At 40.4% G+C, this 17,550-nt stretch overlaps 1 protein-coding gene across 1 annotated transcript; it reads left to right on the forward strand.

Annotated features, from left to right (window-relative positions):
- Nucleotides 1-16,197: 16,197 nt before the first annotated feature.
- On the forward strand, nt 16,198-17,464 carry LOC121998017 (putative GEM-like protein 8). Its single transcript, XM_042552734.1, has 4 exons — nt 16,198-16,389; nt 16,484-16,549; nt 16,641-16,915; nt 17,001-17,464. Exons 1-4 carry the CDS (start codon nt 16,266-16,268, stop codon nt 17,175-17,177), a joined length of 642 nt encoding a protein of 213 aa, XP_042408668.1. The 5' UTR covers nt 16,198-16,265; the 3' UTR covers nt 17,178-17,464.
- Nucleotides 17,465-17,550: the final 86 nt, after the last annotated feature.

Raw genomic sequence — 17,550 nt, forward strand, 5'->3', positions numbered from 1 at the left:
ATCCTTAATTAGTTCAATATATGTTATGCTAACACCTCTCTTTTCTAAAATTCGCCATATAATTTCTCTTGGGACTCTATCATACGCTTTTTCTAAGTCAATGAATACCATGTGTAGATCTTGTTTTTGCTCCGGATATTTTTCAATTAATTGTCTAAGAAGATGTATAGCTTCTATTGTCGACCTTCCAGGTATAAACCCAAATTGATTTTCTGTCACTGTGGTCTCCTTCCTTAATCTTTTTTCTATTACTTTTTCCCAAAGTTTCATAGTATGACTCATTAGTTTAATACCCCTATAGTTTGCACAATTTTGTACGTCTCCCTTATTCTTATATAAGGGAACTAGAGTACTTATCCTCCATTGATCAGGCATTTTTTTCGTTTTCAATATCATGTTAAATAATTTTGTAAGTCATTCAATACCTTGTTTCCCATGCACTTCCACACCTCTATCGGAATATCATCTAGTCCAACGGCTTTTCCATTGTGCATCTCATTTAAAGTTTATTTTACTTATGAAGTTTGAATTCTACGATAAAAATTAAAATTTCGATGCTCATTTGACCTAATTAAATTACCTAAGTTAAGTTGGTCTCCTAAACCTTCATTAAAAAGTTGATGAAAATACCTCTTCCACCGCTCTTTTATTTCTCCATCGCTTACTAATACCCTATTACATTCATCTTTAATACATTTTATTTGACTAAGATCTCTTGTTTTTCTTTCTCTCACTTTAGCTATTCTATAAATGTCTCTTTCCCCTTCTTTTGTATCCAATTTTTGATATAACCGTTCAAAAGTTTCAGTTTTTGCTTCACTCACCACTTTCTTAGCTTCTTTCTTGGCTATTGTATATTTTTTTAAGTTTTCCTCATTCTTACAAATATATAATTCCTTATAAGCTATTCATATTTTCTTCACTTTCTCTTGTACTTTCTCATTCCACCACCAAGATTCTTTACTTAGCGGTGCACGTCCCTTTGACTCACCGAGGACACTCTTAGCTACTATTTTTAACTTTAATACCATCTTATCTCATGTTGTATTAAAGTCATCATATATTTCACCTAATGCTTGTACTTCTATCTTCTCTTTAAATATATGTTGCTTCCCATCCTTTAACTTCCACCACTTAATTTTAGGAATTGTATATATTTTCTTTCTATTGATACTATGTTTAAGACGTATATCCAACACTACTACCCTATGTTGGGTAGTTAAGCTTTCTCCAGGGATGACTTTGCAATCTTTACAAATCTTTCTATCCTTCTTCCTAACCATAAGAAAGTCAATTTGCGATTTATTATTCCCACTTTTGAATGTGACTAAGTGTTCTTCTCTTTTCTTAAAAAACGTATTAGCTAATATAAGGTCATATGCTATCGCAAAATCTAATATAGTTTTCCCTTCCTCATTCCTCGTTCCAAACCCATAGCTCCCATGTACTCTCTCATATTCCTCATTTTTCACTCCGACATGCCCATTTAGATCACCTCCTATTAAAATCCTTTCATTTGGTGAAATATTTTGTAATATTTCATCTAAGTCCTCCCAAAACCTTAATTTGGTAGCTTCATCTAATCCTACTTGTGGTGCATATACGCTAATTATGTTCATAGTTTCTTTCGCCACTATTATCTTAAGGGCTATAATTCTATCCCCTTTTCTAACTACTCCTACAACTTCATCCTTTAACAAACTATCTACAATAATACCCACTCCATTTCTTGTTTTACTCTTTCCAGTGTACCATAACTTAAAACCCGAGTTCTCTATCATTTTTGCCTTCTCACCTGTCCATTTTGTCTCTTGTACACACAAAATATTAATTTTTCTCCTAATCATCATATCTACTACCTCCATTGATTTACCAGTGAGCGTTCCTATGTTCCATGTTCCAAATCTTAGATTATTAGTTTTCCTATCATATTTGTTCTTATCTAACTTATGGTGTGAGAACTCTTGCCTATTTAACACTACACCCAAGTTCTCATGGAGATGTAGCGGTCCTTGCTGAGACGTTACAGTCGGACCCTGTTAAAAAAAAATACTTAAAACTTTCTAATTTATTGTAAATTTTTTTAAATTAACCTTAGACTTATTAAGGAACCCCATTTTATGTGATCAAAGGGGGAGAACGATATTAAGTCTAGGGGGAGGTATAATCCAATTTTTAAACTGAAAAATCTTTTTACACTTATTTAAAAAATTAATTGTCTTTACATTGCATTTTTTTTGTATTTGTTTACCCTACCTTAACTTGGGTTGCTCATATCAAAAAGGGGGAGATTGTTGGAACCCCAAGGTTGTTTTAATGTGATCAAACAAGTTAAGTTAGGTCCTATTTGGTTTAACCCTTGTGTCTAAGTGTGCAGGAGCTTAGGAGCACAGGAAGTTGAGCGGAAGACGTGGCTAGCGAGAAGGACGGAACGGGAAGAAAGCTGACGTGCTCGGTGCGTCCGAGAGAGGAGGTGCCGCGGAAGAAGACACCGGTGGATGAGAAGAACGTACGCGACGTTCAAGTGATGAGAAACCGGGGATGAAGGCTGCTCGAGGAGAAGGCCGAAACTTGGGTTCGGGTGAGCCCTATTTCGGATGGCCAAGATCACCCAAGCTAACGGAGCCGGAGCGGAAGACCCAGACCGAAACGAACAGAACCGGAGTAGAGGAACCGAACCATAAAAAGTCAATCTTGTTGACTTTTGTGGTCCGGGCACCCGGAGCCTTTAGAGTCAGGGCGCCCGGAACCCTTCCGAGCGCCCGAAACCCAAAGTTTATCAAGAGTGATGTGGTCGTTGATTGACGCGTCGAGAATAGATTTTTATCCCACTCCAAGCGCCCGGAACCCTTCCAGGCGCCCGGAATAGTGCTATAAACATAGCACTGATTTCAACAGTTAGAACAACAACTTATAGTTCTATTTCTTCTGTTCTACTTTTGTTTGTGAGTTGTGAACGTTGTAAGAGGCTACTCCGCCCGAAGGAGATCTTCAGAAAAGTGCGCTTCATTCTCCTTAGATTAGCAATCTTCTGATTACAAACTAAGTAATTTCTTCTTGTGTCTATTTCATTTTTATTAGTCTCTTTAGTTTTAATTACAAGTGTTCTTATTCAAGCTATAAGTCAAGAAAGGTTGATTTGTTTTTGTAGGCAATTCACCCCTCCCCTCTTGCCGACCTCCAAAGGGACCAACGGTAAGAGCATGCTCACTTATACTCACGCTGGGCCGAGAGTCTGGACTGCCGATCGAGAGGTTGTTGGTCGTGAGAGCATGATAACTTATAACTCGCATTAGGATGAGAGTCTGGAATGCTGACCGAGAGGTCGTTGGCCATGAGAGCATGCTCACTTATAACTCGCGCTGGGGCGAGAGTCTGGAATGCCGACAGAGAAGTCGTTGGTCGTGAGAGCATGCTCACTTATAACTCACACTAGGGCGAAAGTCTGGATTGTCGACTGACAGGTCGTTGGTCGTGAGAGCATGATCACTTATAACTTATGTGGGGGCGAGAATCTGGAATGTCGACCGAGAGGTCGCTAGTCGTGAGAGCCTGCTCACTTATAACTCGCGCTGGGGCGAGAGTCTGGACTGTCGACTGAGAGGTCACTGGTCATGAGAGCATGCTCACTTATAACTCACACTGGGGCGAGAATCTGGGCTATCGACTGAGAGGTCGTTGGTCATGAGATCATGCTCACTTATAACTCGCGCTGGGGTGAGAGTCTAGACTGACAACCGAGAGGTCGTTCGTCGTGAGAGCATGCTCTCACTTATAACTCGCGCTAGGACGAGAGCCCGGAATGCCAACTGAGAGGTCGTTGGGCTTGAGAGCACGCTCACTTATAACTCGAGATGGGGCGAGAGTCTGGACTGCCGACCAAGAAATCGTTGGTCATGAGAGCATGCTCACTTATAACTCACGCTGGGGCGAGAGTCTGGAATGTCGATCGAGAGATTGTTGGGCATGAGAGTATGCTCACTTATAACTCGCACTGGGATGAGAGTCTGGAATGCCGACTGAGAGGTCGTTGGTTGTGTGAGCATGCTCACATATAACTCACGTCGGGGTGAGAGTCTGGATTACCAACGGAGAGGCCGCTAGTCATGAGAGCATGCTCACTTATAACTCACGCTGGGGGGAGAGTCTGGAATGTCGACCGAGAAGTCATTAGTCGTGAGAGCATGCTCACTTATAACTCGCGTTGGGGTGAGAGTATGGAATGTCTTGAATCCCGACCGAGAAGCCGTTAGAGATGAAGGAATGCCCCCGTGGGCTTAGCCCAGTCCACCTATAATCATGAAATGTATTACATAAGACATTAGTTAAATTTGAATCTTACTCTAATTCCGAGGTTGTGGCGGGGCACCAAATTTTGATCAACACTTCCCGCTGCCTCTTACTTCCTTTCCCTAGGTAGCTGCATGGAATTTTCGGTTCACAAGGCATGATCTCAGTGAGACATGATTGTTAGCTAGAGCCCTAGAGCCAATCATTTGATGATTGTATTTTTTTTTTGGACTTGTTGTATCATATTCTATATAAATAAAGGCATTTGGTTTTTGGTTATTATATTTTCTTATATTTGTGTCAAATAAACTAAGTATAATAACGTCGTTGAGTAGAAGGTTCTTACCTATATCAATTGATTGGTTGAATCGATAGTGGGATGATATAGGGAACACTACTCTTAATCATTTCTAGTCGAGTATTAACATTCAGGGACAATGTTAATATAATAAGACTAGCATGTAGGTCAACTCGATGACTTGATCTCACAAGTCATGGATATAGAGATATCAAGTTGACACATGGGTATGCATTGGAGAATGTATACTGAATGACCCGCCATGAGAAAGTATCATGGATCGTTATATGAGTGTCATATACTTTCTCATGTGGCTATTAGTATGACTACTAGTCCTTAGACCTGAAGTCACCATGGTTCCCTATATCAAGGAGTTATGTACTTTGGTTTCGTCAAACGTCACTCGTAACTGGGTGGACTATAAAGGCGATTACTGGGCATGTAACGAATTATACAAAGGGATGTGAGTGATGTAGATGGGATCTATCCCTCCTATATGACGGGAGCGACATCGATATTCTTGATAGAGTGAGACCACGAAGTGCATGGCCATGCCCAAATGAGTCAATATAGGATATTGAGCTCATTTGATTGAGTGAGTCTACTTGGAGTTCAAGATTTAGATTGATTAGAGGATGACACGGTCTATGCCTCACATTGATCAATCTAGATGTCTAGGATAGAAGGACACTTGTTATATTTTGTGAGGAGTCACAATTAGTAGTCACAAAGGTGATGTTGGATCTCAACATTCTTGTAACATTGGGTAGTAATGATGTGTTGCTAGATACCGCTCATTACTTATGCTCCTAAATGGTTTTAGGGGCATTGCCAACGTTACAAGAACCTATAGGGTCACACACTAAGGACAATTAGATGGAGATTAGGTTCATATGATGAACCAAGAGGATTAGATTCATTTGATGAATCAAATTGGATTAAGAGTAATCCTAATTGGGCTAATTGAGTTAGACTCAAGTTGATTCATGTGTTTAATGAGTCTAATTTGGATTATGACTCATTGAATCAATTTAATTAAATGAATTAGATTCATTATATTAAATTGGCTTGAATTAAATGGTTGGATTAGATCAACCATGAGAGAGATTAAGTCAAGTTTGACTTGACTTGAGAGGAAGATGAAGAGTCAAGTTTGACTTGACTTTATGCCACCTCATTGGTGAGTTGGCATTGAGTGGGCCAATGATGATGCTCCACATCATCATGGTTGCTTAAGTGGGATGCCACCTCATGGGAGTTATCAAGAGTTGTGACTCTTGACATTCCATGGGAGTCACTCACCCTCTTAATGTGGCCGACCACATAAATGGGGAGATAAGTTTTCATTTTGTGAATTAATCTCATTCATTTCTTCATCTTCTTCCTTGCTCCAATTTTGCTCTCCCTCTCCTCTCTTGGCCGAACCATCCAAAGGTGCTAGCACACCTTTTTGTGTGGTTTTCTCCACCTACTTGTTTGTGTGGATACACATAGAGAGTTGTCTACGTTGACAACTTCGAGATCCGGCACCATTTGGACGAGCGGGAACGCGAATGACTTCACTTCAAAGGTATAACCTTTTCTTTTATAGATCTAAGTGTAGATCTAGGTAGAAACTCGTATTCGTATGTTTTTCAAATTTTTCTTTGCACGGATCCGTTGGCTAGGAGCTTTCGGGGTTTCCGCGACGCGAAAAAGAGGTTTCCGCGACGCGAAAAAGCGGTTTCCGCGACGCGAAAAAGCGATTTTCGAGGCCCGAAAAACCCAACAATGATGACACTATTCTCATATCAACTCCATGATTTCCTTATCTTTTCTATCATAAATGTCACTTCATAGGCAGCTGACATGTGTCCCATGACTTCCCCTTGATATGATGCCTGACGCACTCCATCTACACGTGACCCAATGTCGCTTCCTTCCCTTGATCCGACGGCTATCTTATGACCCACTGTTTCAATTGTCCGACTCAAATCTCGATGCCCATTAAGGGTTTTGGTTTTAAAAACCTTAAAGGCCTCCAACAGCTGTTCATCAGCGCTTCGTCTTCCTTCGACCTTTCCTTCTCTGTTCGTTTGCTTTCCCCTTCGTGCATCTTCTTTGTAACTGCTTCTCCTGCCTCATCTTCTGTTCCTTCATTTTTCAATTTGATAATGGCTAGAGAAACGGTAGTACCGTGGTATGCATATTTTCATTCTGATTTTGACAGGTGTGGTCTCAGGGCAGTACAGTCTAGCTTGCAGCTGTCTAATGCCTACCAATTTCGCCTTTTGGGACTCGATGACCATCCTTATCCTCCTCCTATCGGCTTCGTGACCTTCTTCAAAGACCAGCTTCTTGACGGTCTCCGTTTTCCTATCCCCTCTTTCTTTTTTCTCTTTGAGTTGGTATTTTGGTATCCCCTTATCCCAATTCACCCCCAATATCTTCCGCACCATGTGTGGAATGGTAATTCTATATCGCTTGTATGAAATCCCTTTGACTCCTCATCTTTTTCACAATTTCTATTCCCTTAAGCGATCGGAGTCGGGTGTCTTCATGGTGTAATCAAGGACCAGGTATAAATTTTTTGAGGGCATGCCTTCTTCCAATAAAAGCAAGAAGTCCCGCTTTTTCTATGTTCAGTTGCCCGACTCCATGACTTGGCCTATTGAATAGCTTCCCAATTTTCCCTCTCCTTCTAAGTTGAGTGACTATCAGCACCAACCTCCCTGTTTCCTTGCTCTGAGAAATTGGATGGAGTGCAACTTCTGTTGGTGCGGTTAGCATTGACGGTGTAACTCTGATTTTGATGAATGAAAAAAATAGGTTAAGTTAGTTTCGTTGTGGTCTAACACTTTGACTAAGTATGCAGGAGAAGCCCAGCTAGGTCGACGGGCCGACCGGATAGCTGGCACGAAGTCCAACTAGGTCGACAGGCCGACCGGATAGCTAGCACGAATCCCAGCTAGATTGACGGACCGACCGGATAGCTGGCACGAAGTCCAGCTAGGTCGACGGGCCGACCAGATAACTGGCACGAAGTCCAGACAGGTCGACGGGCTAACCGGATGTCTAGCATGAAGTCCGGCTAGGTCGACGGGCTGACTGTTAGGATGTATACTAAAAGTCTATCTTTTGTATAAACATTTATAAGAATCACATTGGTCAAATGTCTACATTTTTGCTAAGTATAGTTGTCTATTTAATTTATATTGAAGATAACATGGTGTGAGGAGACACACAAAAGATCATGTTATCAGTTCCTTATAAATTATAAATAGTAACTCACAACCAAGATGGAATGAGACAAACCATTGGAGTGGTTGTAGTGTAATTTGATATTAGTTTATCTTGACTATAAAATTACACTAGTACACTATGAGTGTATTGAGCAGGACCATTTGAGGTAGTTTCTTTTATATTGACTACTAAAAGAACAAAACCTCTGTTATTATGGAAGTGTGTACTCTTAATCATGATATAATAACAAACACGTATACTTAATATTTATTTCTTTAATTTATCAAAGAGTGTGATTTAGCTCGTTAAATCAATAGGCCCGATAAGTTGGGAAATGATATTATTTATATGATGTGTTGTTGATTATAGAATGAAACTGTGTCCTACTAATCTAGGTTGATGATATCCCCTTGAGGAGCTCATAGGATTGTCATATAAACCCTGCAGGTGGACTTAGTCCGACATGACAATAAAGTTGAGTAGTACTACTCTTGGAGCTAAATATTAATTAAGTGAGTTGTCAGTAACTCATTTAATTAGTGAGCATTCAATATCTTAAACACAGGGAGATTAATGCACTCATAATAAGAAGGAGCCCATAATGTATCTTGAATTTCTTCAAGATCGACTTCACTCCCACTAGTTTTTCTAGAAATAAATTCCCTTTCTAGAAAGACACTAGTTCTGGCAACAAATACCTTGCCTTGTGTGGGATTATAGAAGTAAAATCCCTTTGTTTCCTTATGATATCCAACAAAATAGCACCTGTCTGATTTGAGTCCTAGTTTATCTGAGACTTGTCATTGAATGTAAGCCTCACAACCCCAAATCTTCATAAAAGACATCTTGAGACTCTTCCCTATCCATAACGTATATGGTGTCTTTATGACGGTCTTGGATGGAACTCGGTTAAGTGTGAAAGCGGTCGTCTCTAGAGCATGTCCCCAGAAGGAGGTAGGAAAATATGTATGACTCATCATCGATCGTACCATATCTAATAAAGTACGATTTCTCCTTTCTGATACACCATTCCATTGTGGTGTTCTAAGTGGAGTGAGTTGAGATATGATCTCACACTCAACGAGATGGTCATGAAACTCTTGGTTAAGGTATTCCCCACCTCGATCTGATTGAAGTATCTTAATACTCTTACCAAGTTAGTTTTGTACTTCATTCTTGAATTCTTTAAACTTTTCAAAGGATTCTGACTTGTGTCTCATCAGATACACATAGTCGTATTAAGTGAAATCATCAGTGAAGGTAATGAAGTAATAATAGCCTCCTCTAGCTGCTATTCTGAAAGGGCCACATACATCAGTATATATGAGTTCTAACAGATCATTATCTCTTTCGCCATGCCCACTAAATGGAGTCTTTGTCATCTTGCCTTGAAGACAAGATTTGCATGCCTCATATGATTCAAAATCAAATGAGTCCAAAAGTCCATCCTTATGGAGTTGGGATATGCAACTCTCATTTATGTGACCCAAGCGACAATGCCAGAGATATGTTTGGCTCAAATCATTAGATTTGAACCATTTGGTATTTATATTATAGATTGGGTTTTCAAAGTCTAGAATATAGAGGTCATTCATAAGAGGTGCACTACAATAGAACATATCATTGAAATAAACAGAACAATATTTGTCTTTTATTACAAATGAAAAACTTTTTTTGTCCAAACTGTTAGGATGTTTACTAAAATCCTACCTTTTGTATAAGCATTTATAAGAATCACATTGGTCAAATGTCTACATTGTTGCTAAGTGCAGTTGTCCATTTAATTTATATTGAAGATAACATGGTGTGAGGAGACACACAGAAGATCATGTTATCAGTTTCTTATAAATTATAAATAATAGCTCACAACCAAGATGGAATGGGGCAAACCATTGGAGTAGTTGTAGTGTAATTTGATATTAGTTTATCTTGACTATAAAATTATACTAGTACACTATGAGTGTATTGAGCAGGACCATTTGAGGTAGTTTCTATTTGTGGGCCCCCTGGAGATCATGCTGATCTCTCAAATGGTGGCATTTCTCCTATTCTCCTCCTTAGGGGATTCCATTAGCTCCTTGTCCCAACTCGGCTGTTGGGTTCCCTGACCTGCATTTTTAGGCAGGGGCTTACCTGATTGCCCGATGGCAGCAGGCGAGTTAGATAGCAGCTTCTGAAGCTTGGGCGTGATCTCCGGCAGAGGCAGGCCCAGTTCAGCCACCCTCCGAGAATCTCGGGCAAACTTGACGCAATCTCCGGTTGAATGGGTGTGGGGCCTATGGTAGGTGCAATAATAGGGCCCCCACTGACCAGGTCTGGGGGCTTGGACAGCTTCGACTTGTTGCGCTGCCTTGGATTCCTGACCGGGTGGATATCCTGGTCGGGCGTCCTTGGAGCGGGGAAAGAGTTGAGCTGGAGGTTGGGGCGACCTTTTCTACAATTTGTTGGGGGGAGCAGGCACCTTGTTTGCTTTCCGTCGAGCCGTCTGGGCTTCTTCTACGTTGATGTAGCTAGCTGTCTTCCCCAACACCTCATCAAAATTCTTTACTGGCTCTTAGATGAGGGTCGAACTCCCCCTCAACAAGACCATGGGAGAAAGCGCTCATCAAGATCTCTGAGGTAGTGGGCGGGACATCCTATGAGTACGTTAATGATCGTTCCTAAATTTTCGGAGATGATCCTCTAGGTCCTTGCTACCATTGTATTCTCCAATAGCTGGAGGCTTGTACCCCTTCGGTAGTTTTTCCTCGAGTACCCTTAAAGAGAAGGGCACTTACTTCTCAGGTATCTCCCTCGGCTCCTCCCGGAGGACTATAGTTTTCCCCTTTTTCAGATCTTTGGGCGAGGAACTCTCGACCGTGGAGGCCTAGTGCTACTCTTTCTTGTTATAATAGTCCGAGCAGAGTTCGCAATAGAAAGCCTGAGGGAAAGTCTCAGGCTATTTCCTCTTAGACCCCCTGTTTGGTCCTTTGAAACTGCAGGCATCTTATGCGGCTATGAAGCAGTGGTGTGTTTTTCGGAAGCCACACTCCTCTTAGCTTCCTTGAACAGTTCATACTCCCCCACTGTCATGGTCAGACGAAGGTTTGGCTGAGATGACATCGATGTTGATGGGGAGGCGACTTGGACACACCTAGCATATGTGCACCAGAAAATGAACCCCCACGTGGAACTGAAGGACAGCGGTGACGAAACTAGCAGTACTTAGGCTCTGCGCACACTCATACAAGCACATGAAACATTAGAAACCAGAAACTAGGGAAAAAGTCTCCGACGCAGGCCCTCCGACGCTCAAGTCAAGTACTTTTTCTCCAGAAAAATAGTGTACGAAGGAAAAAAAATTATAGAAGACGAGTACGTATGTGTGCATACCTGCTCAAGGAAGAAGACTTTCCTTTTTATATGACAATGTGTACCGTTGGAGACTGACCAGTGTTAGAGAATATCGGATGTCAAGGCCTGTTAGGTGAGAGAGGACACGTGGTATGCTCTCATTGATTGAAAGAATGTTCCATTCGCAGATGATAACGGACCATTGGAATATCCCCTGACGTATGGCAGTTATTCCTTAACAGGAGGTTACGATTCCCTAATATTGTTGTCGCCTAGTGTTTTTTCCCACCCAGGTTTAGCTATGGACAGCTCGGGATGACTATTCAGGTGAGTCACCTAACTTGAGTCTTGATGAGGGAAACGAACTGTAGTGAGGGCCCATCTTTCAAGCTAGGATCGCTAGAGGGTCGACCAGGGAGTTATTTTACTGAAAGTACCAGACCTGGTTATGCGGATCGGGTTGAGGTTGAGGAAACTTGACCAGTCGAGGAAGGTCGGATATTACTTCAGGCTGCGTCTTATGTATCAGATTCGGAATCCTACTCTATCTGTACCCAACTGACAATTATATAGCTAGTAATATGAGATGGTCTAACTCTTTTCTCTTAATTGTGTCTCTTTAATTTCTGACCATCATATCATTTTAATTGCTGACCATCTTATCCCATTAAATTCTGACTATTCCATCTCTTTAAATTCTGACTACCTAACCTTTTAACTATTTGATTTTATTAGGTGTATCTTTATGCACCGTATCAGCACCGGAGAAATTCAAGAAGCAATTAATCTTTCTTTATTCACGACGATCATTGTAACGAATTTTATCTGACAAAAAATTTGATCTTTTGAATCCCACGTATCGCGGTATGCCTATGCGTGAGGTCCTCCTTACTTAGCACCATAGTTTGTAGAATCGCGATCCTACGTAGGATCGATTTAGGGTCAGGATCGGATCGGTCAGGATCGGATCGTAGAATCGTACGATTCTACCAAAAACCCTTAAAATTTTATCATACATGATTAATAATTAGAAAAAATACCTTAAAAACTCATTTACATATAAATAAATAACTAATTTTGTATATATATGCAATTATTTACACTCAACACATCAAATTACATTACTACATGTACAAATTTAAATTAACTTGTAATTCAACTATCATTCTCGCATAGTAATAATATTTATATTTTCATATCATAAAATGAAAGAATATAAAATATCTATTAACACAATAATAATAACACATACAATGTCAAAAATATTTCCTTGATTTATAAGATAATTCAATTTAAATGTCAACAAAGCATCTAACGTATATAACAGAAGTTATTGAATCCTTTGATTCAAATATGAATGCCGGAAATAATATTCTAAATACTGGTTGATGTCACACAATACTAGACAATAGACATCCAAAAACTTATTATTTTGAGAAAAATAAATGACAGAATATTATTGATAAAAAAAACTAACTCAAAAATAATTAAACATATATTTAAATAATTTAAAACTCTAATAAGATGAAAAAAAGATAATGGTTAAGGAGAAACTTTGAAATTTATTAAAAATCTCTGAACGAGCTTTAATTTGATATATTATAGGCCCCGTGGTTCAATACGAGTCAAAAGTTATGATTTCTCAAAGCTTCCACCGATCCTGCTCCGATTCTACCGATTCTGCTCCGATCCTACCGATCCTACCGATCCTGCTGCGATCCTACTGCAAAAATGATTCTGCACGATCCTGGATCGATTTTGGGTTTCCGGATCGTAGGATCGTACGATCCTACGATCCGAATCGTGATTTTGCAAACTATGCTTAGCACGCATTGATTATTATTTTTAATTATTATTAATGTTAAATAATTTGTATTGTGATATACTTCTATAGATATTTCAGAATTATACTAAAAGTCAATTTAAACTTTGCCACTATTCAGGTGGTCACCTAGACTTTCTTTACCTGGACCTATAAATTTTTTTTACCCATCATCATAATAAATCAAAAACATGTGAGCCAGTTAGCCCATAATTTCAGTATTTTTTATCTGAATATCTTATTTAGAGAAAAAAATTTTAACTGGAGATTAAATCATGAATATCTAGATAATAATCTAAATATTTTATCATGTCATTATAACCCTGAAGACGAGACAACAGGCAAATTGATATATCAAGTGTTAGATATATATGTGAATGAAAAAGAAATTGAAAAGACATGAAGATCTATTGTGAATGAGACTTTAGTCCCACGTTGAGAGTATTAAAGTATATTGGTTGATTTATATTAATTCACATGTATTAATGATATGAATAAATGCATGAAAAAAGAGAGACTCTCTCTCACGCTTGGATGTATAGGGGATAAATCCAAAGTTTGGATTGCACTGAACCAAATTGATTTGTGTGTGAGTACGATCTACTAGTCGGGACAAAATCTGCCCAAGTGGATTAACCAACATTTTGCCACTTAGACATTTTTACTGCTTATTTAAAGGTGTAATGAATGCATTAAATTAATTATTAATGTAGCAAAGTGAATGTTGTCATTTCACAACTGACGAATAATGATCATTAAACGATCATTAACGTTCCTCATTGATATGAGCTCCTAATATAAAGAGACTGAGACCACAGGCAAAAGGTTACACGCTTAAAAAGTTGAAGCTATCCACCTGCGTTCTCCTTCTCTTCTATTGTGTATCTCTTGCTCGGCAGAGTGCAATGCCCATGATAGCAATTGAGTACCTCTTAGTTCACCGTGACTATCAGTATTTGGTGAGAATCACGGTTCACTATTGTATTCTAGCAAACAAACGACCCAAGGAACCTCGAAGCACAACCGGAGGTGGGGTGATTCTGTTTCAAGGAAACTGCGACCCTCACAGGCCTCGATCCATTTGCCCGCTCGAATTCTGCATTCGCCCAGCCTCTTCTTCGCTCGGTCGCACGCCCGTCCGGCCTCAGCTCACTCGGCCAGTTCGCTCGGCAGCTCGTTCGCTTACTCGATCTGTCGCTCGGTCACTTGGTCTGTGACTCGCCCGTTTGGCCGCTCACTCGCTCGACCGTTCACTCGCCTGGTAAGTCGTTGTCGCTCGATCACTTAGTTTGTGACTCGTCGTCCGGCTGCTCACTCGCTCGGCCTCACACTCGCCCGGTTAGTCGCTGCCGCTCTATCACTTGGTTGTCGCTCACCAATCCGGCCGCTCACTCGCTCAGTCAGTCGCTCCGCCGGCCGCTCGCTTAATCTGCTCAGGCAGTCATTCGCTCGGCTGAACACTCATTCGCTTGGTCGTTCGCTCACTCAGTCTCTTTGTCCGTTCGACCATAAGCTCGTCTGGTCGCATGCTTGCTCAACCGATCACTTGCTTTGCCCACTCGGCACTCTGTAGTATGCCTTTAGCATTTGATAGAAAAATCAATTTTTACTGGTAGCCTGAGATTATCTACTCAGGTAGATAAATTGAATTTAATTTGATATATCTAAATTCGACTAATTCCCTATTATTTTGACAACATATTATTTTATCTAGCATCAAGTATCAACATCTCCAACCTCTTCATCCGCCACAGGTAATGGGATCTCCGTTCATCAGGTACCCTCACTAAAAGGGGAAAGATAGTACAGTCTAGGTCGACAGCCCTCCTTGAGGCCTGCAAGTCCTGACATTGGCAAGCTTTCTCCCCCTACTTCCACTGAGCACCATCAGGAAGTTCGCCATAGAGACGCGAAATGGGAGATAATCCAATGTTTGCCATAGAGTTGCCTTAGTTGAGAAACGACAGCAAAAGGGCAATTTCAGAGCAAGACATAGATTTGTCTCAATCCAATTTGGATTTGACTTGTCTCCCCACTCTCCTCCCTTCACTTCCTCCTTTCTCCTTGCTTTTCCTCTCCCTTCGTTGAGGAGTCTAAAGGTAGTAAAGAACAAGAATGTACCACGAGGCCGCGTGGACTGCTCGATTGAGTGATGGAGGAAGAAGTTGGACGAAATATTACTTCTCTCTTTCTCCGCAAGGTAGGAGTCTCCTTGATTATATAAAGCCCTGAATCGTGACAACATTAAACCTACCAATTAATGGCCGAATAAAGGTTAATTATTGTCTCCGCCCTTCCGACTCGTAACACCAACAACTGACATCGTTATCAGTAGGTTGATTACGGATCCGTGTTCGAAAATTTTAGGTCAATCATTAATACGTTTGTTATACACTTGAGCATATAGGAAAAATTGATAATTACGGTAAAACATTGGTTGATTTGTTTAGATAATATTTGTCCTGAGATACCGGACATGTAAGTTACATTCGTAGCTTAATACAATCCTGATCTGCACCTTTGCAGGCGCATGCATAAGAAAACTGCACCAAATTACGATTAATTATAAATCAATCATCATACCATAAAATTCTCAATGTAAAACTAATTAAACTTCCACACACAACCGTTAGAATCAGGTTTTTATCCATTCATTTTCATTCACTTTTTTTTCAGACAGATGTCATCAGAAATGATATTGTATTGGACAAAGACAGTTATCTGTGCGAATGAAACTTCTCCGCACCTGCCCTTGCTCATTAATGGGGCAACGACATGCTGACTCAGTTATGCGTGTGATGGGACGCTGACTCCGCCACGGATCACCTTGTTTCCTCAAGTTTCATTTAATGACTGATTACTGACTGATTAAGATCGAGAGGTTTCTGACTCATTGCTGCATAAGCCAACCGAATAAGTAACGCAGAGCCTTTAAAACCACGAAAAGAAAGGAAGCATTCCCATGGTGTTAGATTTACACACATGATCCAAAGTCAATTTTTTGCCAACTAATCCTTGATCATGGAACATTTCGGTAAACAGTATCCAAGTGTATCTGATGGCAGATTTCCGTGGAAAGTATCTCGCAAAAAATTAGCTTTGGACCACCCACAAAATACAGTAGTCTTAATCTTGATGAGATAACGATAACTACAAGATAAATTGCTGATTCTGAAACCCACAATAATTCTCCTCTTTTCCAACTTCCACTGCTACTACCACCTTATAAAAGGGGACAGCCTTGGTTGTGGCAAAGGGCAATCCAGAGAGCAACAAAGAAACCTCAAGACTTCTTCCGGTATGGACAGCCTAAGCCATGATCAAGTAATTGGGTTTCCTGTAATCCAAGACCACCTAATGCATGCTTCTGATTCTGAGCCAGCTGACCAGTTCCTCAAATCCAATTCTTCCCACTCCAAACAAAGTAATGATTGTGCTGCAGTTTGATCTCAGTCCTGTATATCTTCGTATGCTGTGCTGTATTCTAACTCATATTTCTCGTTCATTTCTGATTGCAGAAAAGGATTCAATCGTTGACTGGATAAGCAAGGCTGGAGAAAAAGCACAAGGCCTGAGAGGGCATGGTATATTATGTTACCATATCTTGAAGAAGCAAGGAATTAATTAGTTCTATGACACACTGAATAAAATTAGTCTACAATGCTTTGGATGCAGTGACCTTGGGCCCTAAGATCTCTGAAACCATGAAGGGCAAGTTGAGCATGGGAACAAGGATTCTCCAAGCCGGTGGCCTCGAGAGTGACTTCCGACAGGCTTTTGCCGTGGGCGAAGGCGAGAAGCTACTGAAAGCCTTCCAGTGCTATTTATCCACCACCGCAGGTCCTATCGCAGGGATGCTCTTCATCTCCGATGAGAAGATTGCATTCCGCAGCGACCAGTCGCTCAAGCTAACTTCTCCTAAAGGAGACCTGGTGAAGGTGCCATACAAGGTTATATATCAAAATCCATAACTTCTCTCGCAGCGCTAGCTTTAATTCATGCGTGTGGTGGTTTAACAATGTTCTTGTGCTACAGGTTTTGATTCCATTGATAAATATAAAGGTAGCACAACCAAGCGAGGACACAAGGAAGCCAAGGCACAAGTATGTTCAGATTGTCACAGAGGATGAGTTTGAGTTTTGGTTCATGGGCTTTGTGAGCTGCGAGAGAGCCTTCAGGTACTTGCAGCAGGCAATCTCAGCACAACAATAATAATTCAAGCAGATGGCGTGAGAGGAAGTGATTAATTAATTACAGTGTCTCGGTGTGCCAAGTAGTGAAATTGCTTGATGTCTTCATCAATTGGGGAGCAGAGTTTTGTGTATGTAAAAGAATAGCCATTTGTTATTGTCTCTTTGTTTCTACGATAAGAGTTAGGAAACAAGTAGAAAGCAGCTTGGAGTTGTATAATAGAATTGTATACGATTGTAGATGTTGATTGTGAATTAAGCTTTTGTTTATGAAATCAAACAATTATTAATAGAGTTGCAAATTCATTAGTGATGAACAGTGACGATCAGTCAGTATAAATATGATCCAATAAAATTTAAAAAACATTTTTTTAAAAGAAAAAGGAAAAAAAATA

This window comes from Zingiber officinale, chromosome 6A (genome assembly GCF_018446385.1).
Source record: "Zingiber officinale cultivar Zhangliang chromosome 6A, Zo_v1.1, whole genome shotgun sequence".
Taxonomy (NCBI): domain Eukaryota; kingdom Viridiplantae; phylum Streptophyta; class Magnoliopsida; order Zingiberales; family Zingiberaceae; genus Zingiber; species Zingiber officinale.

What these genes read in the sequence shown, in the direction of transcription:
- LOC121998017 (XM_042552734.1), top strand. Translation starts at nt 16,266, where the DNA reads ATGGACAGCCTAAGCCATGATCAAGTAATTGGGTTTCCTGTAATCCAA. An exon ending in ACAAGGCCTGAGAGGGCATG is followed by an intron (nt 16,550 to 16,640) that starts GTATATTATGTT and finishes CTTTGGATGCAG; the next exon opens with TGACCTTGGGCCCTAAGATC. An exon ending in TGGTGAAGGTGCCATACAAG is followed by an intron (nt 16,916 to 17,000) that starts GTTATATATCAA and finishes CTTGTGCTACAG; the next exon opens with GTTTTGATTCCATTGATAAA.